The sequence below is a fragment of the Mycteria americana genome, chromosome 5 (assembly GCF_035582795.1).
Source record: "Mycteria americana isolate JAX WOST 10 ecotype Jacksonville Zoo and Gardens chromosome 5, USCA_MyAme_1.0, whole genome shotgun sequence".
Taxonomy (NCBI): domain Eukaryota; kingdom Metazoa; phylum Chordata; class Aves; order Ciconiiformes; family Ciconiidae; genus Mycteria; species Mycteria americana.
In genome coordinates this window covers 46,744,083-46,769,169 of record NC_134369.1, presented here as the reverse complement: position 1 = coordinate 46,769,169, position 25,087 = coordinate 46,744,083, and the positions used below count along the sequence as shown (strand labels likewise).

At 34.6% G+C, this 25,087-nt stretch overlaps 1 protein-coding gene across 1 annotated transcript in view; it reads right to left on the bottom strand.

Annotated features, from left to right (window-relative positions):
• The window catches only part of TTC6 (tetratricopeptide repeat domain 6), a 64,339-nt gene that overhangs the window by 20,744 nt on the left and 18,508 nt on the right, over positions 1 to 25,087 (bottom strand). Inside the window, exons 6-19 of the mRNA XM_075501630.1 lie at positions 19,256 to 19,415; positions 18,664 to 18,768; positions 17,566 to 17,667; positions 15,657 to 15,719; positions 13,236 to 13,657; positions 11,060 to 11,543; positions 8,597 to 8,726; positions 6,977 to 7,152; positions 6,418 to 6,554; positions 5,007 to 5,176; positions 4,422 to 4,542; positions 2,959 to 3,109; positions 1,458 to 1,540; positions 271 to 347 (exon numbers count right to left, since the gene is read on the bottom strand). Coding sequence (XP_075357745.1) covers positions 271 to 347; positions 1,458 to 1,540; positions 2,959 to 3,109; positions 4,422 to 4,542; positions 5,007 to 5,176; positions 6,418 to 6,554; positions 6,977 to 7,152; positions 8,597 to 8,726; positions 11,060 to 11,543; positions 13,236 to 13,657; positions 15,657 to 15,719; positions 17,566 to 17,667; positions 18,664 to 18,768; positions 19,256 to 19,415 — 2,381 coding nt within the window. The remainder of the gene's footprint in view (positions 1 to 270; positions 348 to 1,457; positions 1,541 to 2,958; positions 3,110 to 4,421; positions 4,543 to 5,006; positions 5,177 to 6,417; positions 6,555 to 6,976; positions 7,153 to 8,596; positions 8,727 to 11,059; positions 11,544 to 13,235; positions 13,658 to 15,656; positions 15,720 to 17,565; positions 17,668 to 18,663; positions 18,769 to 19,255; positions 19,416 to 25,087) is intronic.

Here is a 25,087-nt window from a genome sequence, read left to right as displayed (position 1 = left end):
CGTAGAAATAGAAAACAACAAGAACTCAAAAGATAAAGGAAATTCTGAAATCACAGGTGATAGCACAGGCAATAGTGTACACCATTATTACCTTTAAAGGCTTCAGACATGCAGACAAAATACTCTAGATATTAAGTTCCTATATTTTAGCTGATTCATGGTAACTAACCTATTTTCATGCTTGAACTTAATTTTTCGAGTGGTTCCTTGGTTACAGACTGTTGCCATGGTTCACCACTATCTAGGAAAATTGATGGAAATTGATGTTACCTTCATCCATTTCTGCAAGTTGGTAAATACATAAACTTGCCAGCTCATATTTCTTCAACTCCATTAAGTACTGTCCCCTGTAATGAAATATTTGTTGGATGTAATTAGTAAAACTATTTCCAGGTATTTCTTTCAAAGTGCAAGTACTACTGAAATATGTTTTCATTAGTATAAAAAGAGAAAAAGGAAAAATGATGTCTTCTAATAAAAACATCCAAAGTTTTTCCTTTTTTTTTTTTTATCAGAAATATCTGTCAAATTTTTATTTTTTTTCTCTCACATCACAGTACCAAGAAATTATATGCTTACCTCTCTTCAGATTGTAGGAGTTACAAAAATACATTTTCTTTGGATTCCACAGATAGTAATCCTTACAATCTCAAGAACTGCAACAATAATCTTAATAATACTGTTTCTAAAATCCACCACAGACTCATAGCTGATAGACACATTCAGTTTTCAAGGACAATTTTTTGCCTCTTCAGATGTGACCATCAGTATAAGAGGTCATGCTAGCCAAACCACACTCAGAGACAAGCTGAGCAAACCCACTCTTAAAACTGGGAAAATACAGTATTATTGACTGGAACATAGTAACTAAATCTCCTAATACACCTGAGGAATAATATCCTAGCATTTCCTCCTTAGTTCTTACAGCTTTTCAGGGGAGGAAACAGCTTTATCTAGTAATTTATTTTTTAGTCTTGGCAAAGGTCACTACTTCTCACTGGGCTGAAGATGGGGAAGAAGAATAGTTCAAATCTAAATTGGCCTGAACTCAATCCTTCACATTCTTTGCATTATGTGGATTCTGCAAACAAATCAGTGAAGGGCCCATCCACTTGGGGAAAACATTTAAAATTATTAATTTTTTAAAAGATCAGACTTGCTTTTTTGTCATGGCACCTATATACTACTTCTTCTCCAGAAACTGTATGTACCTCAAAGAGCAGAATCCTGTATACAAAACAAGGTTCCTCCCTCCAAGGTAACAATTACAATAGCTGCGTGACACTATGCAGATAAAGTTCTTCAGGTTTGAAAATTCTATGAAAATACTACATTATTTAAAACCCATTCAGAGCAGGTTTCAAAGAATACAAGGGCATCTACCAACAGCATTCCAAATGGATTTTTTTTTTCAAAAGTGAGATATCTGTGAAGTTCTCAGCTAATCACTTTCCTACCTTAATATGCAAAGTTGTGATTTATTTGGATAAAGATGAATGGCTCGGTTTATATCCTTCAAAGCATTTGGTAAATTATGAATCTGTAATTTATAAAGAAAAAACAGAAATGTAATTGCTAATATGAACACAATTTGGAGACACAATTACTATTTCTGTAAATGTGGTTCTGCAGGATGTAATGCCCACATGGTAACTACTCACAAGGCACATACGCCCTCTGTAAAGGAGCTCAACATGTTTTTAATAAAGGTCTGAAACATTTACCCTACATATTTCCATACCCTCCCACAGGACAGATCCAAACTCCAGACAGTTTCTTTACTTTTCCAAAATCCAAAGAAGAGTCTGGACTATTGGGAAGGAGATTAGGTCATGAGATCCACATGCACATGTCTTGATGAATCTTCCTTGCTGTAATGAATTTGCATTTATTTTTCAAGTGTCTGTGCATGTGGTCCCATTCAGTGTGCTTCAGATGCTGAGGAGAAAGGAGATCCTTACAGTGAAGATCCCAAGGACTGATTCATCCAGCTGGGATAGCTGCTAACTTGAACTCTCATTAAAGAACAGCATTGATAGAATGCATGTATTGAGCTTTATTTTACTGCTTTACATTGAAATTAAAAAAAAAAAAAAAAAGGCAAAAAAAATCCCCCCCCCAAACCACCACCAACATCAAAAAACTACAAAAGCAACCTGAGCATTCGTGGATGACCTCCAATATAAATTATCAGGCACAAGTTCTTAAAAACAGTATCCAAAAAAAGAATATCATCAATCCATTTAGATGCACTGAGTTAAAAGCCATTGCCTTTAGTTGTGGAAGAAAATGAACAGTGTAAACACTTTCCCAAAACATTTTGAAAACAAACTAAGCACTGTGAGACACAACAGTATTTGAATTCTGCCAATGAAAACTACAGAAATTAGGTCACATTGAATACTCCATTCCTTGTAGTCCTGAGAGGGTCTCAAAAAAACCAACTGCTAGCAGAAACTATTCTCAAATCCCATGCAGAAGTAGAATACATTCTGTTTCACAGTAAATTAAAATATTGGAAAAGTTTTCACTCCCATTTGTGAGGACAGAAATTTGAGTTTCCTGAAAAATTAGTATTCTCAAGAAAATTCTGTTTAGAAAGCACTGTATTTCAAAATGTGGGGGGTTTTATATTTAAAAAACACATATTTTCAAAAAAATATTTTTTGAAATATATTTAAAAAAATTTGTTACAGTTCAGATTAGATATACACTGACATAGAAAAGATAAAATGATACTTGAAATATTTTGTGTCATTGCATTACATGCTAACAATATTTTACAATTGCAATGTATGTAATTCTATTATGGTGACAAGGACTACTTGAAACATATAGCTACAAGCAGGTTCTAACATCTGTATAAAACCAAGGCATAAGTATTAAAACACTCACAACAACCATAAATGTAAATAAAGCTATATTAGCTGGCAAACAAAAGCAAAAGGAATGTATTACCTTACGATATGCTTGCGCTCTGCATACATAGGCTCGAACATTGAGAGGATCAATTTCAATGGCATTAGTAAACTGTTGAATAGCTTCATAGTATCGCTCGAGATGCAACAGCAGTATCAAACCAATATTTAGGTAAGCAAAGATGATAGAGCTAAAAACAGATATTTTTTTTTCCTTTTGTTATTGCATGAAGTATGTCATTGTAACCACAAGTTCTACAGGCTTCATCTACTTCTATGACATTTACCGCACATCTGTTTTGTGATCACACTGGCTAAAGAATTGCAATTGCCAATCTCCTCCAATGAGGAGATAGCTCATTAAAAAACACCATTTCAGTAGCTTGTGATATTTGGCTGCATACTAGAGGCTCTCTGATCACCAAAACCAGGACTCCAAATGTGAATTGTGAAGAAATTATGACAAGTCTCTGTCACAGAAACTGGACTAGAAGTAGAGCTAGCTGGAAATTTTGTATATACTGAATACACCAACAAATAATGAATTCTTCAATACTAAAAACACATTGTAGCTTTAAAAGACTGACAAAGCTTACACGTTTTTCATCTAGCCTGCTCCCTTATTTTCTGTCATTTCCCTTGGCTAGCTGCTAGGGAGACCTGGGTTCCCAACAGCCGCAATATCTTGTGCAGCCCACTCTTACAGACTCTTTCTAGGCAAATTTCAACACTTCCCATAGCAGAGCTGAGACAAAGGAAGACCTGAGGGGTCTTTAGGCCTGCCACAGATTGGAAGGGAAGCCTTTGCTCAAGACAGGACTGTTGAGGTTGCCTGAGGCCAAACAAGAACTCAATACCTTTAGAGTAAGGTAATTAATGCAGCTAACTAGTATGGGAGGCTTGTTGCATATCGTAAGACCGTTTGCATGGCAGGGCTGCTACAGATAAAATCTGTTTCTGAAGTATTTTTAAGCAGTAGGAAGACATGCAATTCAGAGAAACCGCATCAGCTGCAGTCACCAACTATCAAGGACCACAAACAGCATTCTTTTTTTCAGGGACACCATTCACTGGCTTTTCCTAAAGAAAACATTGTGGCACTTTCTTTTGGGAAAAAAAAATAGTTTGACTTTTTACCTGCCGTGTGGACAGATTCCCTCCCAAAAGACTGATGAAATTATTATGGCATGAGTAGTCAACTTTAACTAGGACTTCAGTTTCATCTTTTCTCTGCCAAACTTGAATAATTTATTTGCCAAGTTGCCATGTAAGGCAAAATAAAATTTAATTTTGAAATACATTAATAATTATTTTTCTTATACTCAGACTATAATAAATGAGGCAAAAGATACTAAAAGGAGACAACATTATGTTTTTGTGCAGTTTAATTCCAGTCTATTTGCTGAGTAACAGTTATGATTCTACTTTTCTTTATTAGTACTTTTATGCCCCCAGGTAATCAGAATATAAACAACATATATTCAAATTCTCAAGTCTAATCACCTGTCCAAAGCTAGGACGCTTTCAAAGTCACAGATTGCAAGTGACCATTGACACTGTTCTGAGTAAACAATCCCACGATGAAGAAAAGAACAGACATTTTCCTGAGTGTCATTGATGAGTACTGTGGGAGAGGGAGAATAAAAATCAACTGTTCAGATATTCACATATATTTCAGTTACTCCATGCAACTTATTTGCACATTACTTTTTACTCTAATTTTCTTAGAGTTTTATAAAATATCATAGCTAAACCATAATATAACATAGCAGATCATAACAGAAACTGTTCATTGTGGCACAAAATACCTTCAAGACATATGTATAATTCTCAGTTAAAAGTGAAGCAGAAAAGCTTGGGAAGCAGAGGCAAAATAACTGAAGAAAAACAACAGCAGCAAGAGTCAATGTCTAATAGCAAACTTAATAGACATGAAAAGGAGCAAGTTATTACCAAACACTGAATGACAACCATACATTTCAATATTTGCAACATGAAATATCTGTGTTATATTGCAGTATAGTAATTACTGGTGAATGGTCATTCCTCTTTATAAATATATACACCATTAAAAGAAACAAACAATACCAGAAACACTGAAGTCCTGCACAGCTCTTTTTGGATCAATCTGTCGTAGTATGCAACCTCTATAGTAGAATGCTAACCAACAGGAAGGGTCTAGATGAACCGCTGCTGCTAAGTCTTGTATTGCATTTCTATACTGCTGCTGCTTAGCATATGCTCTTCCTCGATACAGCCTAATAAGGAAGAAAGTTTCTCTTTAAATATAATTTCCCTTAGAAAATTATACCTACAGAATGGAGTCATAGTGTGAAGTCATAGACTATTATTTATAATATTAACAGGTTGAGTCTTATACAGGTTGAGTCTTATACTTAACAGGTTGAGTGTTATAATATTAACAGGTTGAGATTTTGTGGTTCCCGGTGATGAAGGAGATGACTGACAGGTAGAAGATACACATAGGGGAATCCTTCCCTAGCCGTTTCTATTCAGTTTGGATGGGAATCAGTTCCAGAATAAGACATCTGAATTTAGGTGACTATTTGTAGATGCCTACAACATACGTTAGGTGTCTGACTTTCCATTATCTAGTCAATACAATCCAAGAAGATGAGAGCAATTCAGTTCATCCAAAAATATAGACTTACTGGCTGTTTAACTGAACAGCTCTCCAGGCTTTATAGAAGAGTCTATATTCAGTCTACCTAGAGTCTACTAACTGTATTGATTAGCCTCCTTGGTGATAACGGCTGCTCAGACACCTACATCCCTTGGATACAGCAAGCTGACACCTAAATTCAGGTATCATAACCTGGTATTGAATATCTGCTCTTATTTTTATTTTACATCTATTTTCATGAATCCAGAATAGAGTATAAAACAAACGTAAATCTTGGCAAGAATTATATTAAAAAGAAGTCACATTTTCTAGTAGGGAAATCATATAATTTTTTTTCAGTCCTTGTAAGTCAAACCTTAGAATCATCATTATAATTCAAAAATAAAGATGCTTCTCATTCATAATTCAGATTTTGTACAGAAAACATTAATTCAGCATAATGCTAAAACTAGAAGTGTCAAGGCAACCAATGGAAATTAGGCATAGAACTATGTAATCCTTAAGGACATTCTTCACTTTGAGCATGTATTTAAATCCAGCTCTTTAGAGCAAAGCACATATGCACATGCTTAAGTCCAACTGACTCTATATTTGCATTACTCCAGTGGGATCTGAGCACATGGTTCTGTGCTTAGCTAAATTAAGGTCTAGGAACTAATCCAAAGTCATTAAAGCAATACAAAGATTCCCCAATGAATATCATGGCCTAGAAGTCTTATTCTATTTCTATTAGACACCTCTTTGGAAATGCAATTGCTTTATTATTGTTTAATGCATATTCAGTCTTTTACATATTAATATTATTTTAATAATCCACTTAAAATTCAAATACTTTTGTCAAACTATATATTCTACCTCGCCTGAGCATTGCTGGGGTCTTTCTTGATCACAGCTGTAAAATCCTGAATAGCTGTAGTCAAAATGGAACAGTCAAAGAAATGTATTCCATGTTTCATAAGTGCATCTGTCCTTTTTGGGTTATACTGAAAACACTATAATGAAAAAAATAGAATAGTACATGATGTTATTCCTCATTCTTATTATTTCTAATGATTAAAAGTCTTAACCAAGCATAAAAATAATATATCCTTTTATTCTCAGATTTTCTTTTTTATTCCTTTGTCCTTTAATGTCTAGTGTCATTTCCATTAACCATAAAGTGAAATAAAAAAGTAGTGATGCAAGCTTATTAGTGGCTGATAATTTGTAGACATTCAGTAACTTATTGAATTAGCCAGCAGGAGTAACAGAAATTATTTATTTCCATAGCACTGATTTTTTTTTTAAGCATCATTTATTTCAAAGGATATCTCTTCTCCAAGCTACATACCAGATATATCCAAATACAGTTTACTTTTACTAAAGTTACACAAAGTTACTACATTATTGTAACAATAAGAAAAAGTGAACTTACTTTGGCATAATCATCCATGGCCAATAAAAATTGATTTTCCTCAAAATACAACTCAGCTCTCCTAAAATAAATGTCATCATCTGTAGGGCTGCATTGTATTGCAGAGCTATAACTGATGATTGCCAATGTATTATCACCTTGTTTCCTGTAAATTTCAGCCATTGACAGATATGTATCTGAAACAACCACCCAAAATATAAAAGGCACTATTTAGCAGCCTAAAACAATAAGCTGTCTCCTCCTTACAGGGTAATTAACACAAGCAGTAGAAATAGAACAGTAGATTATACAAAAGGTTGGGCAGTCCCGTTTTAATGTCAGCAATAGAACTCAAAAGTTTAGAGCTATAGTTGTGTGCTCAGTCATGGAGCCCATGCAGCTGTAAACTGATAGCTCTTGCTGGATTCACAAGTACTAAAAATCTTGGTTCTGTAGAGCTCTGTAGAAATGGCCCATCAAGCCATTTAGTGTAGACCTGTTGATCACAAACAAATATAAAGAGATTTAGTTTAAATGGGCCCACACAATATTTATCGCACTGTATTGGGTCTGGTCGGAATAGAGTTAACTTCCTTTATAACCGCCCGTATGGTGCTGTGTTTTGCATTTGTGGCTAAACCAGTGTTGATTACACAACGTTTTAGCTCTTGCTGCACAGTATCAAGGCTTTATTTTGGGGGTTTTTTCCCCCATTCTGCCCTCTCCTCAGCGAGTAGGCTGGGGGCGGACAAGAAGTTAGGAGGGGACACAGCTGGGACAGCTGACCCCAGCTGACCACAGGGATATTCCATACCATATGATGTCATGCTCAGCAACAAAAAAAATAGGGGTAGAGGAAGAAGAAGGCGGGGCAGGGTGTGCCTTCCAAGTCCATGTCCAATTAAAATTCCCTTTGTTGCAACCTGTGACCATGCTGTGCATCTCTCAGTAGACTCTGACTCTGTCTTCTCTGTTACCACCCATTATGTAGCTGAGAACAGATTTCCCTCTTAGCCTTACCTTCTCCAGGCTAAGTAAGTCATCTCCCACAGCCTTTCCTTATACAACTTAGGCTCCAGAGCCCCGACCATCTTAATGGCTTTCCAATGGACTCTCTCCAGCTTGTCTCTCTCAGGGGTTCCAAAAGTGGACAAAGTATTGGAGGTGCAGCATCACAACCTGGCAGAGGGGAATCGCTTTCCCTGACCTGCAGGGCTTGGTCTGTCAACCAGGTGGTATCTTTCCCTTTTGAGCTCCTCCTTCCCACTTTAAAGGGTATGGCAGAACAGGGCTGACAAGCACAACAGCACACTGTCTCCATTACAGGATCGTTATCAGCTTTCCCCATTAAATTAATGGATACAATTTCCATCAGTCCTCCTTTCTTCTTTTTTTTTTTTTTTTTTTTCATTTTTTAAAAACATACTAAAATTAAGTACTTATTTTTGCCTTAGAAACCCAGCTCCTGTCCCAAGCCTTTGAAGATTCATGTCTGCTTTATAATCTTTTTATAATGTGGATAAAACAACTGATGTCAGGTTAAATATACACAAAACAATTTGCAGAACTAGGGCCAAAGACAACTAGAGAAAAAACACTATGAAAAATTAACTGTTAAGTTACACTTCAGTAGATACTTACCTGTTTTATTTTTGCTCCATTTAGTTATAAAATTCAGGTCATCCAAAGCAGCAGAAATTCTGTCTTGAAAGAGGTAAATCAAATGTCTATGCCAGTAAGCATTCAGCAGTAGTGGTTCTAAGCTTATAGCCTATAAACAAAATAAATAACTAACTTATTTATATTGCAGAAGGAACTTCTCAAATGTGCTAACAATAGTGCATAGGAAATGAGGAAATTTTTGCACTGAAATGATTATTATATTTTTTTAAGAAAATTCCTAGACTGATAAACTTATTTAACCTAAAAATCTGAAAAATTTTACTAATCACAGAATCATGTTACTTGTTCATTTAAAAGCATCATGTACTTACACATATGCAGAATCAGAGTCCAAGCTACCAGAATATTCAGCACAAAATATTAATCAGCTGGAATATTACCATGTTTGATGGTTTCTTTAAAATAGTTATGTGAACTATTTCTAGAAGTCAGAATTCTTCTATTTGAAAGTAAAAAATAATTAACTTGTCCCTGTGAAAAAGGAATCAGCTTTTCAAATCATGCTGTTACGATTCCTATAGAAAGTACTTAACATTCCCTAACGAAAAAAATCACTTGATAAATATTATCAATGAAATAAGATATTTCACAAATGTTCATTATGCATATAACACACTTAACAGCCATATGGAAATAGAGACTGGTAAAAATCTGAGACTGTTCTGCTACAACAGTAATTCTCAAATTTTGATCTATAAACTATTTCTAGGATCCATACAACTACATAGGAATTGTGTTTGTAAATCTTAGAGAAAAGTCAATAATGTTTTCGCTAAAATGTGCAATAGCAATGGTAAGCAATTTTGACAGTTAATATCAGCCCATTGGTTAATTAACCACTTTGCCAGGGTATGGAGTTTTTAGCCTTTCAGCCTTGACAGTCTGTTTCTAAAGTTTGCGGTGAATAAAAAAAGACACAAGATAATCATTGAGTTTCTACGAATATTGTCAATTTTCTGGTCAGAAAATTTATGAAGCTTGGAAGGTAATATGTACAGATTGCAGGTCCATAAAATAGGTACCTGTGTCCCATTAAAAATAAAAAATATATATATAGACTTATCCCCAAGAGAAGCATTAACAGAAATGGTGTTATAAAAGGAAATTTTACACTAAGACAATATGCATTTGGGGAAAGGCAAACTCTAGAAATAGAGTAAAATCTGAAGGGTGGATCTCAGTGCAGAACACACTGTGAGCCTCCTTAAAATTTACTGTAGCTTGATACTATTAGCTGAAAGGAATGCAGAAACCAACATGAAGCCAAGCTGTTTTGTACTTCATTGTTTCGCTCCTCTGCACATTTCCAAATATTCCAACCCACTCAGCTTTGCATTTTAGCAAAAGAAGTGCTATTTACACTATTTAAAGGTGCGTGTTAAGATCGTTTTCAGGGACACTGGCAGACTGATGGTGTTCTACTCCCACAGAGCAATATCAACGCAAAAGTTCTGGTTCAATCTTGCATTATCAAGCACTCCAGTACAAGGATCATGAACCCCAAAGCAGCTGTTGAGGATCGCTTCTCCAAACACCAAATGCTGCGTCAAGAGCCGAGATGTTGGTTAAGGAAAGAAGGACACCTTTTGCTGTACGACATTATATATAGGATGAAGCACCTTGGGGTCCCAACCTGGTTATGACTAGCTGTGTGTAATATAGATGTTAAATGACAATGAGAATACCATACCAAAAGTACAACACATGACTTCTCTACCCAGTCTTCACAAACATATAGAACTATACCATTGCTTAAAGAATGCCTTTGAAAGCTTTTACAGCTTCCACGTTTAAATTATAGACTTCAAAAATACTCTTTTCATTTCTATTTTTTTCAGCAATTTTTTTAATTCTGTTTTCATTGTTTCTTTCTAGTTGTGCAGGGTCTTGGGCAGAAGTAATGGCAGGTTTGTGGCACTATTAAGGGAACTTAAAAGTGTTGAAAAAATAAACATCCATAGAAAAACACTAGTATGATTGTATAAAATCTTAGTGTCAAATGATACTTTAATTATAAGCAGGAAATACATGACTTTTCAATTGATTTGCTTACTATGTTTTTGCAGAAATTAAAAATATATTTGTCAGCTTTGCCAGCAGCAAAACTTGAAGCAAAAAACTTTTTGTCCTTTTTGTCTGTCCTATCTCCAAGTCCATTTAGGAGTGTTGTATCCTGAGCAAGGGTCTCCAAAGAGACATTATGGTGCTTGGAGAACACTAGGGTAAATAAACACAGTTTATTAAGAGGCTTCATCTTCATTTGTGCAGAACTAAACTTGGATCATGCTGTCATACAAAGGTAAAAGGTAGCAGCATTCAGCTAGTTATCAGCTTTCCTGCTTCTAGTTCTTCACCTGTTCAAGAACTCAGACACACCAAAAAAAAGGGATTGATAGAAGTAAAACTTGGCATTAAACTTACTTTTTCCAAGTCATCCATAGCAGACTTTAACTTGCCTAACTTTCTTTGTATTGCTCCACGCCTACAGAAGTGAAAAGCTGAAGGATGCTCTTCCTTTTCTATTAGCTCAGTCAGTCGTCTTACTTCTTTTTCTAAATCTTCAATACTAACTGTTGTACCTTCAAGAAGAACAGGCTGTATCGAGTCAACTAGTTCTATTTGTAGATTTGCTTCTTGAGAGTCCACCGTCTCATTTACTTGTAGTAATTCAGTATCCTTCTCCTCAGCAGTCCCACTAGGAGGGAAAGTTTCATCGAACCAGCAGTTCCATATTCCACTGACCCACACACGAGCAGAACTTTCTTTTGCAATTCCGCCCCTCACTTTTGCAAACTTTTCAAAATCTAACAAACAAGGGATGCTGGGGCTCTGATATTTTTTGACTGCTGAAGACACCTTGATACTGAATTTATCATGAATAGGAAGCCTTCCCAGAGACACAGACCTAAGGAAAAATATATTAAAATTAACTAAAGGTTCCCAGCTATATTAACGACATCAAATTGCAATCTGCCAGTCAACAACTATTCAAAAACCTATTGTTAGCTTTTTTATTAATGATAAGTTAAAAAATTATCAGCCATTTATCAAAAACCATTATTGAAGGTGCAGGTAAGCAGAATTTTTCTGAGTGATTCATGTCCCCAGAACGTTCAGCACTTACAGTTGCATGCTTATTTCCTCCGAAAGCTTCTAACTTAGGTTTACAAGGACAATGCTAAACCTAAGAAAGTACAATATTTCAGAGTGGACAATTACCAGCCTGGCTAAATGATGATAAACCCTAGATGGATTAATATATCAATGATAGATCCCAATGATATTAGGAAGAGGCCATGAGAATATAAGTAAAAGCAGCACCACCCAGAGGTGAAAAAAAGCACTTGAATTTTCAAGGGCATTTCCAAAACGATAATCTGGGAAAATTCATAGCTTCCAAGATGAGAACCTTCACAAATGTTCAATATCAACATCTGCTTTGAGATGCCAAAGTGAAAGAAACAGGAGTCTTTAACAGAAACACTTTATCACAAACAATACTAGCCTTGCTAACACAGAAGGGTATACCAGAAGGCAATACAGAGAAAATATTTTATATGTGTACCTAATACTATGTACCTAATATTTATAATATTTTATACATAAGGATCCTACTAGGAAAAAAAAAAAGAAATTAAATAAAAAATGTAGCAGGCCCATGTATGAATGACTTGCAAAATAGTACAAAGATTAAATCCCCTTGGTTTAGCAAAAGTGATATGAAAGCTTTAGATGGCAAAGAACATACAGTACCCCTGTCTAAAACAAGACTTTGGAAAAAGGCCACCTTCTCCTTTAGTCACAGCTCACTATAGCAGTATATCACACCATTTAAGTATCTCTGATTTTCTTAAGAATAAACCTACTGAAAGGTGCCTAAAAGCAGAAAAAAGGAGAAGCTGAATGGAAAACTGGCCTGAAGGATTGGGCCTTAGCATCAGTGTAAGTACCATGTGGAGACATATGACTGTACACAAAAATAGACAACATTTGGGGTTTTTTTGCAGGTCACACTTCAAGCACAAGTATTTAAGAAATATCAAAAAACTAGCAAGAACATTAATTTCTTTTCTTTTTTTTTTTTTTTAATACTTGAATATTTTCTAAGATACCCCATACCTGAAGTACGTAAATAATAAACATTCACTAGAAAAATATTTAGAGTGATACATGAAACCAAAAGGTAAAAAGCAAACTACTTGTTTGATGTAATCATGAAGTTCATGGTACAAAGGAGGTTAGTCCAGCCTAGCATTTTGGTTTCCTATGAACTTAGAATTTCCCCCTTGTCTTTCAGAAGAAAGAAGTTTGACCATTTTAATCATGCATTTATACTTAGATAAAACTTTTTCTGTTGTTGCAAGAAGCAACAGCATTTCCATTTAAAGTGTAGTATATACTAAATGTCCTAAAGATACCTGAGCAGTATATATTTTTTTCTTTGTATGAAAAAATATCTATTATTCCTAAATAACTAAACTATTATTACTTAATTTCAGAGTAATATTTAATATTAAAAAAGATAAAACCTGTAATTAGATATATGGCTACAAATTAAAATACATTATTTTAAAAGGTAATACACATTAAAGAAAACCTTTTAAGAATCTTTGGTGGTTGACTTAATTTCTTAATCACAGCTTCTAATTTTCTAGGGTTTATTTTCTTTGATTTCTTTGTTTTCTTTCTTCTTGGGACAACAGTGCATTTAATCCCAGCCTTTTGAGGTCGCTCCACAAGAACATCATTCTCACTATCCTCTTGTCCAGTCAAAGTAGGCTTTTTTTTCACTGGTATGTCTGTCTGCATTGACAGAGGATCATCACAGATTTGATTCAATAGATGCTTGGTAGGGGAGCTTTTCCCGATCTCTGTCTCAACCTCTGGCTCAGCTATCCGTTGCTTCATAACTTTCAACTCTTTTATGCTGGTTTTGAAATTAGCTGACATATTTAATGTAGTTTCACCTTTGAAAGCAGTCATCTCCAGAGCTGAGACTGTTCTTTTAATCAAACTTGTCTGTTAAAAAAAGGAAATTTAATTTATTTAGATGTTCATTTGAAATAAGATTTATATATCACATTTCCTTAGTTTTAACGGACTGGATTTTATTTTATATAAAATTGTAGAGAAAAAAAAAAGCAACATGGGGACTATGCTGTTGAAAAAAAAATTACAGTATGTAATGGGAAAAAAGATCTGCATACCTCAGGATATGTGTCAAAGCATAGATCTGAAACATTAATTCAAAGTAATTTGAAGCTCATAAAGGGCTAAAATCAATCTTCTCTAAAAAGTATCAAGAAATTTAAATTAAATACCCCCAGCCCTTGTAGGAAAGTTAAATTTTAAAATCAAAAATGTATGCCATTGGCGGTGACATCTACAAAAAGATGAACTGAGATATGTTCATGAACTCAGAAGAAAAGACAGGAGGACTCTATATAATGTTTGGCAGTACAATTGTATTATATGGAAACACAGTTAACATCTGAATGGAATTATGCACCTTCATACTTTGTGCCCCCATCCCTGAATCGCCTGACAAAATCAAAACCAAAGGAATAACTGTTATCCTCTGATGTTTAATTGTTATTAATCATTAGGCAAGTACTATTTGCAATAACAAATGTATCGCTTCTCAGTCTTTTTGTTAATTCCAGTTCACTAACTTGCACTATAATACTAGGCACAACACATCTTTGTCAAAGAAATTAAAATGCAATTTAATGTCCACTGCCTGAAATTTACAGATGAAAACACTTGTTAGTAATAAATAAAATAAATGAAAAAATAAATGAGGCATTGAATAATTTTGAATAATTTTTAATTAGACTCAAAGAAGCACTTTTTCAATGCTTGGTTACAGAGAGCTGTTAAGAATTATTTAATTTATATATTTATTAGAAAGACACTGCATCAGCTTTTAGTTTATTTTAATAATAATTTAAAGCACTCCATTTAAGTAACTAAATACCTTTCATTCTTTATTTGCAGTAATGCATTATATTCTGTGAAGTTTTGAAAAGATTTAAAAAAATTCTCAATGTCAAAAGTGTGCTGCTTTTCTTTAGGAAAATTATATTTTTTAAAAAAATCTAAGCTTCATATGGATTTATTAAAAAGCTGAAGCTCAACATAAAGCTATCATTTATCATTACATGTATCTATCATTAGCTGTCATTTATCACCAAATCAAATAGTTCGACTGCAAATTGCATAAATATTGAATTGTTACTTGATAAATTCTTTTAATGAACTATGCATAGTTTTGCTAAAGGATTGCCAGCTCAATTCAACAAGACTACTTCTATTTGAACATTAAACCAGTATGTTAAAAATCAAGCACCAATGCTTAGTTCAAATTGCAAATCTGGTGTTTAAATTATTTTATTTATCATTGCATATAAACTGCTGCCATGCTTCATGTCCGTCTTTAAAATAACACAGTCACAGCATTTTAAGCAGATCTTTATGGAATATATAGTATGTTTTAAATAAATACATACTCCTCAAATTCTTACTCAAAATCCAATTTGTTAATAAAATATTACTCATATAATGCTATCAAGGTCATCTTTGCACAAGTGTAAAATTTGCACAATTTATTGCTGCTTTGTGTATTTTGTGAAACAGCTAACATCACTTCAATAGCCATAAAAGTACATAGCACTTTACAGGTTGGAAACTTGACAAAATTGATGCCCTGATATGTCTGAAATCCAAGGACCTGATACTGCAAATCTTTACTCAGATATGTTGTTCCACTCATTTCAGGTTAGCAAGAGTACAGACTACTCACACTTATCTCCATCCAAATGCCTGTAAAGTTAACAGGGGTTCTCATTGCAGAGCTATGTTCTCCTATTTAATGTAACTAATCCACTTGAAAAAGACCTTTGAGACTCTCACTTTTGCATCTAATAGGAAAAATATTAAGTTCAATTCAGTTCAGTGGAAGAATTTCTTCCACAAAATCACAATTCAGGAACAAATACAAGTAAATATAAAATAATACCTCTGAGCTCTCACCCTCAGAGAAATCGGGCAAGGATTGGCATCTTCTCAGTAAATTTTTTGTCTATAGATAAAAAAAGCAAAATAAGTCTGAATTAGTCTGAGCCTAATATGAATAGAGCTTTCAGATACATTGTGCTTTTAAAAAGCAGAGACTGCCAAAAATAGAGCTAACGTCCAAAGAAATCTGTATTTTCACCAAAAAAAAACCCAACCCCACCTTTGCCAGAGTGAAGTAAGGACTGCATTTGTCTGGATTTCTAGATGTCTTAAGCCCATTCCACTGCCAGATGTCCAAAAATCTGAGACACATTCAACATATTCATATAGATTAATGCTAAAGAGCTAGCACAGTCAGTGGACATACTCTATATATGTGCTGTAGATGCTCCAATCTCAGAACACACTGCGAATATGCCATAACTGTTGATCACCTAGTGAATTTACTGCATGTATGGAGATATCTTTCCAATGAACATGTTTTAAGCTGGACACTTCTTATAAGTGTCATATTCATTCCACATTAAATTACATTAGTCACACACATATTCCTATCTTGGGAAACCCAGACAAAAAAATGGCCACAACATCACCACAACCATAATTTCCAATGAGAATATTACTTCTTCATGAGAATCTGTATGTGCTTCATCTGTTTTTTATTGTTGTTGTTAACAGACCTGCTTGTACCACAGTAACAGTTTTCTTTTTCAGTAAAAGAGACGTTCCCAATAGGTCCAAAAGTAAACATGGAATAAAATATAATATTTTACTTCCAATTATAATATCTAATAGCCCATTCAACCTGTAGGGAAAGGACTACCAGCACTTTTCATCGTTACTGGACAATTCCAAATCAGTTTATAGTTGCATATACAGCCATAATATCTTTGTGCCTGAAGTCAAACATGGCACAAAATTCCAAATAGTTTTTAGCCAATTACAAAATAACTATTTTAAGTTGCTGCTGCCAGAGGATGTAGGAGATGTGCAAAGCTGATCACAGAATTCTTCGTTTTTGACATACTAAATAAGATTCTCCTTGTTATTTCTAGCCAGCTGCTGCAAAAAACGTTCAAACAAGCAAGTGTTCCTTTATCATAATCAAATTTATCTTTTTGTTCCACTTCCATGTCATCTACAAGTCACATACTCTTGAATGACATTCTCAGATAGCCATAGTCATTATTAAAAAAGCTTCTTTCAAGGACAAAAGCAAGTGTGTCTTGCCCAGCATGTTTCACCTTCAAATAGGAAACATATAACTGAACACCATCATTAGGCACTTCAGGTTCTCTGTGGAGCCTATAGCTCTCATTTCCTACATTGCCGCCATGAACTAGATCAATGGTGTTTGAGATAGTCAGGATTCTGTAACTGGAAAGACCCACACTGCAGCTTAGAGCCACACTTCAATCTTTCACTTGCAAATCACCTGCATAGAATTGTTTGCCTACCCTTTAATATTACATTCAGAGAAATTCTAGATAAAAAAATTCACACACTTGGAAACATCTTTTTTCCCCTATTCTGCTTCTTGACTCTTGCAGTTTTTTAGATGTCTGGGCATAGTGGAACATCCAGTAAGCCACTCCATTGAGATATGTCATATTACTCAAAACCTGTTATTTATATCACAGGCCCTCCCTTAAATCATCACCTACTGCTATAAGAATGCAAAACATGAAGCATCTTCAAAATACACAATTATTTCTAAACACAGTCTCAAGTTTCAAAAAGTGAGATTTAGCATTTTCTATTAAAACCTGAACAAATATCTAACAAAATTGTTTCTAGAAGTCAACTAAACAGAAATATTTTGTCTTATGACTAGATCTTCAAACTATGAATTGTTTTGCTAATTTTAATTTTTAGTGTTACATAAAAAAAAATTGTACCATAATACACACCAGTCTATAATCATAGAAATCACGATCATCTTGCTCAGCTTCTAACTCTTCTTCATAATCAGTGAAAAAGTCTTCAAATACAACATCCTCAATAACATTGCTCTGAAATATTAATATATTTGCATATTTGAATATGTGCAATACTATTATTTTAGTCAGCTATAGAAAACATAGTAACAGATAGATAAATAAAGCTTATAATGTATTTGGGCTAAAGATTTATGATGATCAAGACCAACATCACAGAAGCCATTTATCCTAGGCTTCTGATGGAGCACGTTCTTTAATATGATCAGGAATTGCATGGTTAAAAGCGGAAGACACCTGAGGAAACTGATTATTGCTACCTGATTCTCTAAAGTTTTTATCTTTAGCTTTGGTAATTTATGTCAGGCCACAGTAGTCCATACAGTAACAAGAACACAGCTCTCAATTTGGTCATAGTAAGGCTAGGAGATGGGGAACTATGTCAGATTTATTCCTGCTATCAATTAATCCATGCATAAGTGTGCTTTATCTCTTGCACATGAGTGTGAACTGGTCATGAAATGCTAGTTTCTCTGTAACCTTTGCCATATGAAGGTGCAGAATGCTACAAATATGGGCATACAATAGGCATGCCCTTTTACATGAATGGCTCATCTCTCGCAATAATGTAATCACAGTGGAGATTTTACATTCAAAATATTTCAAAACTCAAAAACATTGGCATTTTCTAAAATGGACCTTGTTAAATATATGAAATATTTTATTACATTTTAATAGAAATCACTGCCAGCATAGCATAGCAGAAGAAAAACTATGCAAATTAGCTTTCAACCTAATCATAAAGACATTAAGCAAGATCATATAATAGCAAGTGGTAATTAAGAATAATTACTACCAGAAACTTTATTATTGCAGAAAATTAAATTAAACAATACTATTCAATACATATTATTACAAATTGTACAATGACTTATATATCATGCTTACAATATATAGAAGTGTTAATAAGATAGCAGCATAAAATACAACTATTACAGTTAACAAATATGTTAGAAAAAGACATATTTCTACAAAAGATGGGAACACTAAAAATACATTTAAAATATTTACCTCATATGTAGGAAATAAAATTTCCTTTAATGAAGAAATTGGAGCAGAGAATTTTGGTGGAGCTGGAGCCCAAAACATTTTTAAAGCTTCTGGATAAATGGAAACCTTCAAAACCAATACAATTTAGTTATCAACTAACATAAACCCAGTTTATAAGTGTCTGTATTGAATCTGAACTATTAGGTGATAAAATGCTGTTTTCTGCTAAATACGATTTTTTCAAAAACAACCCCACCAAATACAGTGAAGTCCTGAGAGGTATAGAGCTCCACAGCCGGAATGAACTACCTGGTTTGCTCTTTTAGTGGTTTTGTTTGTTATTAATTAGCACATTAGCATATTTTATTACTTCAGAGAAGGAATTGAGAGATGATGTTTCAGAACAACACTCCCCATCGATGAAAAACTCCATATACATTTTTATATTGCACATTGTCAAATGTTGAAAAATTAGCAGAACTTTATTTCCAAGGTGTTCTGTTCTTTTGTTGCATGACACAATAAAAAAACCACTTTTTTTTCCCCCAGATTTTGTATTTTCATTTGTAGGACTGTGCACATACAGCACACATTTATTAAAATTACTTCTTACTTTCTCTCCTAACAGTTGCAGTTGTGGCTTTTTAAGACAATATTCAGCTACTTTTTGGCATTCAGTTAGACGTTTTGATGTATGGGGGTGAAGAAAGTGAATTCCATCTGTCCGATTACTCTGGAATTGCTCTGAAATAGGAACTCCTTCATAACAAATTCTGCAGCAACACAAAAGATCAATACATTATTCTGTTTATGTCAGGCATTAACAGCACAGAAATAGCTTAGTTGTTAAGGACAAAGAAAATCAGGTAAAACTGAAATCAAATTAGAAATAAATGATGAGTAAAACTTTTTTTTCTAAAAAGATTGAAATGAAAGATTGAAAATTTTTTTTTACTAAAGATTGAAATGACTTACTGTACAATGGAAACCTGGTGCCAAACTTGTAATTTTTGTAGTCACACACCAAATAATTTTAAGACAACTTTCATGATCAGGTCCATCGTGTATATTATAGAAGTCACAAGAAAAATATAACACTAAGCTCTAAATTACTGTGAAATGCATTACATGCATAACTTCATACATGGCAAACACACCACTCAAGTGCTGTGCTTACAGTCAGTTATACTGAAATACCAAAGAGACCTGATTTCAGCAGGAATGTCTGGCTGGTTTTGAACAGCAGCTTATGTGATTACTTGGGGATTGGATTCTGATTATTTTTTGTTTGCCCTTTTTTTAAATAAATCTACCTGTGGCAAACACCCCACAAAACGAATATTTCATTTTAGAAAGTTGTAGTTTGAAGTAATTATACATCCCAATTTCCTATCTATCTACAGTTTCAATTTCCAAAAACAGTGAACACTTTTACACAACACAGTAACTCATAAGTATGTTTATAGATGCACGTGCATATATATATATATATATATATAAAAAATCCTGTAATAACTTTTCTACCTCCATTTCCTTTGTTCCTGGCACCTCTGAAGGGAAATTCAGATTTGAAGGATCTATTACTATTACCAAGCTGGTAAAAGTGTTTTAGAGATTAGTAGCAACAACTATCAACATTTATCATATAAACAGATATTTTACAGGACTTATATATAAAATTATAATGCGTGCTTTTATTTAACAGAGAGTAGAAGTTATATTTATATTTTTTGCTATTCTTGTAGCTTGTTTTATAGTACAATAATTACTTAAGTTCTCACTTATATAGTTCTTACTGTACTAGCAATTACAAGCACAGAATGCAATAAATGGTGAAATATGTAATATATATACAAAAGCACAAAAAACCCACTCGCACAAGAAAAAACACTCAATTTCCTATATTCAGGTATCCATATATGTATGTAAATTAAAATGCACATTACATGGAACAGTTGACTTATCTCAACACATTGGCATATGCCAACACTGACACCTACTGGTGTTAGTCAGGTTTGGGGTAGTTTTTCTGCAAACACTAAATGAAGTTTCTTTGTGCTCATGGAACTAAAGTGTGTAACTTCTGTTACTGGCAATTTCACTGTCAGACGTGTATCTGCTATAGTGGACTTGATTCTCATTTATGCTAATTGCAATGTATTTCCATTTTAAGACCTATTTAAATTATCAGAATACTGTGTAAACAGAGGGGTCTCAACATAACTGAGAACCAGCCATTTGATTTAGCAAACAAAATGCCTTCTGAAGTACATTTGGACGTTAAAAAGGAATCCTTAAAATGTAGCACTAGCCCAGAAGTTGTAGTTCTTACACAGAGAGAAAGATTATAGATCTGGGAGTAGTTCTTGAACTCTTTCTGGAATGTTCCTTTCTTCAAGTGGAAGCTTTGACAAAAGACATATTTCTTAAAGAGAAGAAAAAAAAGAACTGAAAACCTAACTTTTGACAAGTGTTTGGCCTTCCTGGTTTTTCTTTACATCTAAGTATTTGGTGGTTCTGACTTCAAGGTGGGTGTCTGCATAAAAGGAATGTCAAGTGAAGTTATACAAGATACAAAAGTGTATAAAACAATAAAAATATTCCTTAGCATTTGGCAGTTAAAAGTGTTTTAAGTGAACAACATAAAAAGAGCTTTTTTTGTTAGTGCACTTTTGTCATAAATAGTTTGCAGTTCAAGGAGTTTATACTAAGTAATCAACTGTGAGTTAATGCAAAACAACATTCAGACTTTTCATTTCTGGAAGACAGAAGCACCATGGAGGAAAGCTCCAAGTAATAATAATACCGATCTAATAATATTCTGTTTCCATCTGCTGGTAAAAAACTGTAAAATCAGAATGTCTCAGGGAGACACAGGCATTCCTGCATGAAGGAATCTTAATAAACATAACATGAAGCTACAAATCCTGTTAAAATTTTTGTAGGATATCTGCCAGGAACATGTTTGACTACCCATATATAACATTCATAAAAATATATTTAGCTTAATACTTGACTTCATGGCTAAAAAAGTAGCTTTTTTAACTCTCAGCTAACTGATGCCTGCAGAGTATGCCAAGATTAAACAGGAGAGCAAAAGCAAGGCACTTTTGCTATCTCATGAAATAAACTTAATACAGTCAATCCCAGGAGAGAGTTGTAGCTGACCTTGGGAAGTTTACATCTTGATAAATTGATACACCCTGCTCCACAAGACATTTTTTGCAGATGTGGATGAAAAGTTATATATATTTTTAAGCCTGTGGATATTTTTCATAGTGAAGACAAGACTTTAAAGCAAGAGAATTTTTGCTTTCTTGATCTGATCTACCACAAAATCCTACCACTCTAGGCTTCTTTGGACTTTGTTGCAGTCAAACAAGATTCTTTCACAGAAGAAATCAGAACTAGTACAAAAAAAAATGAAGATAGATCTATTGCTATTTAAACAGTTGACAAAGTCATTTGAATTTTACTGTCCGCTACGCAGAAATCATGCTTACCCCCACATAGATCATTTGCACATGTGAAATTAGCTAAATGCGGGGAACTGGTCAGTAATGAAATGTGATCAGCTTAAGTGGACCTAAATTAGTGTCAGGTAAATGATACCTTTGACCTTCAAGGCTCACATAAGGCAACCAGTTTTAAAAATTAAAAACAGAAGATGATGGTAGATAGTGCCACTAGATGGCAGTGCTCCAAAGAATTTAGTTTTCTAGATTTTGAGGATTAAACAAATTCAGCAAGGAATTTTGGTATGGCCTTCTTTTTAAACTTTAATTCTCTTCATCTCCGGGGAATGTAGCTCTCAATGTAAAAATTTCTTCCCACAAATTTCTACTGATTCATAAGGCTCAGATTCACCCTCAATTTCCTCAACCTGTTGGCTACTTCTTGAAAACCAAAACATTCTCTTCTTCAAATCCCATCCTCCCATAGCTTCTACAATTCATCTCTCCTACTTCTACTCCCACCTAACTCCTTCAACTTCCTGGGTATTTCAAGGGGTTCTGTCCTCTACTCTCTTCTGTTCTTCCTCTACTCTACTTCTAGTAATGTTCTAGTCAAAGACCATGGACAGGTTCCCTCTCCGTGGTAATGAATCAGAGTGTGATTCATCACTCTGTTCTGCAGCAACAAAAATATCAGATTATCTTCCTCTTAAGGATATCAAGCTGCCAGCGCTAGCTCAGCAAGGCTGAAAGATAAGGATCTTATGAGCCTTTCCCTTTTCAACCTTCATGGCCTCCCCACTACTTACTTTCTTCATCCCTATGGCTAGCATCCCATCATTCACACAGACTCAAAACACAGGTATCATTCACAACATTCTAAAATTAAAGTCTTATTCTAATCTCTCTACAAAGCTAAAGTCTGGTACCAATTTTCATATCTTGTTTGCTGCAGCATCCATTTCTTTAGCCTAGACAAGCATCACCTTGCTCTGTTCACATTCAAAGTGCTACTGCAAAGATCATAGTTGCTTGCTTTGAACATAATCCCATTCTTTGAAGTAATTGAAAAAGAGGCTCATTCAAATATAAGATTCTCCTCTGCTTTCAAAGCCTTCACAGCCTTTCCTTTTTTGTAATCTCTAGATCAGTAAAGCGATAACAACTTCTATTTTTGTGACTTCTGACTCCATCACTGACTTCCTAAGGTTGGGTTTTTTTCCTTTTCAAACATCTTTTTGCCCACCCTCATGCTGCCCCTCACATCTGAGAAAAGCTCACTACAGCCATCAATTTATTGTCTCAGAATTTCCTTAAATCCTCTTCCACCGTGACCTGCAAAACAGTTAATGGCTGGGCTACTGGTATGCTGAAACCCCTGCTTACAATGCTGATCAGTGTCCTTATTCTCATCGAGTCCTTATATTCTCTGTCTGTATCTGTCCAACAGACAGAAAATGCTGCTGAATTCAAAAGCAAACACTCCAATTATGGCCATGAATTACATTCACATGCTACCCAAATTCCTGACAGAAGCAGAAGCTCAGAAAAACCAAAGGGAAACATCAGGACCTAATCCTGTACCCTGAAATAATGCCATCCTTGATGGTTAGGGTAATCTTGACTACATCAAAAGAACTCATTGACTAAAAACTTTCATAAAGCAGTTTATGGATTCATATTTTAAGGTCAGAGAGAAGCATCAGGATTACCCAACCTGACCTTCTAAATAATACAGATAATAAAATTTCATTAGTATTCCTGCATCAAGCTCACAATTAGCTGGGTGAAACTCAGGATATACCTCAGAAAGAAATCCAGTTTTGATTTAAAGGCTGTAAGCAATGGATAATGTCAGAAGCTGCTACTTTCATTGCTATACATTGAAATCTTATAGCTACTCTCAATTTGTCTAGACTGAAACTTCAGCTACTGGGTCTGTCATATTTTCATTTAGCAAGTCCTCTTGCATTAGAAACTATACCATGCAGGTAACATTCAAACCAACTCTATATCTCTTGTGTAAAACAAACACAATGATCTTTTAAAATGTCTTAATACAGAACTGCTATTCAAGAAAAAGAGAGATCGCATACAGGAATCGACACTTCTGCTTGCTCCCCTACAATGGTATTTGGAACACTCTGTTAAGTGCATTAAGTGCACAACATTCCTACAGACCTTCATATGGAAGAAGAATCACAGACTTAGCCAACAGGAAATCTGCTGCCCCTCTCTAGAACTTAGATTTTTCAGGGACTGCAGGCAGAAGTTTCCCTCCGTTTCAAAACCAGAACATGGAGCCCTCTTCTAAGGGTGGATGCACCCATTCTTTCAAGGAAGGGCAAGGTGATTTTTTTTTTCTTTTATAAGACAGGAAAAAAAGCAGAGCGGTGATTTCCACCTCTTTATGATAATTCATTATGGAAGCACAGAGCCAGGAAATGAGAATTCATTGCTTATCTGAGGATTCAAACCTCACTCACCATTAGATTATTGGACCAAGCTGGGTACAGGAAGTTGTGCTATTGAGCAGAAAAGAATGCAGAAGTCATGCAGCCAAGACAGAGAACAGGTGGTGACATGACTATCTCAGTTGTTAGAGCACTTACCTGGAATAGAAAAGCTCTGTATAATATTTCTAATCCCAAAACTTTTTTCTATATTATTGCTAATGTCTCACCTCCTTTATTTTAAGGTAAACATGTTTAATTTAAAGTTCAGAGAGTATTACACAGCCATCCTCTGTTGCTTATCTTTCAAGACTGTAAAGCTCCTTTCAGAGTTACTGCTTTTCAGGATACAATCTCCCCTCCTACAAAGGATGACCCTAATTCCCTATTCTTATCCTTATGACCTTGCATTTGGCTGCACTAAAACACATGTTTTTCAAGTGAGCCCAAGTTAACAAGCTACACAAATTGCCCTGTAAAACTGACCTAGCCTTATCCTTATTTACCACTCTACCATTCTTTAGATCACTACAGACT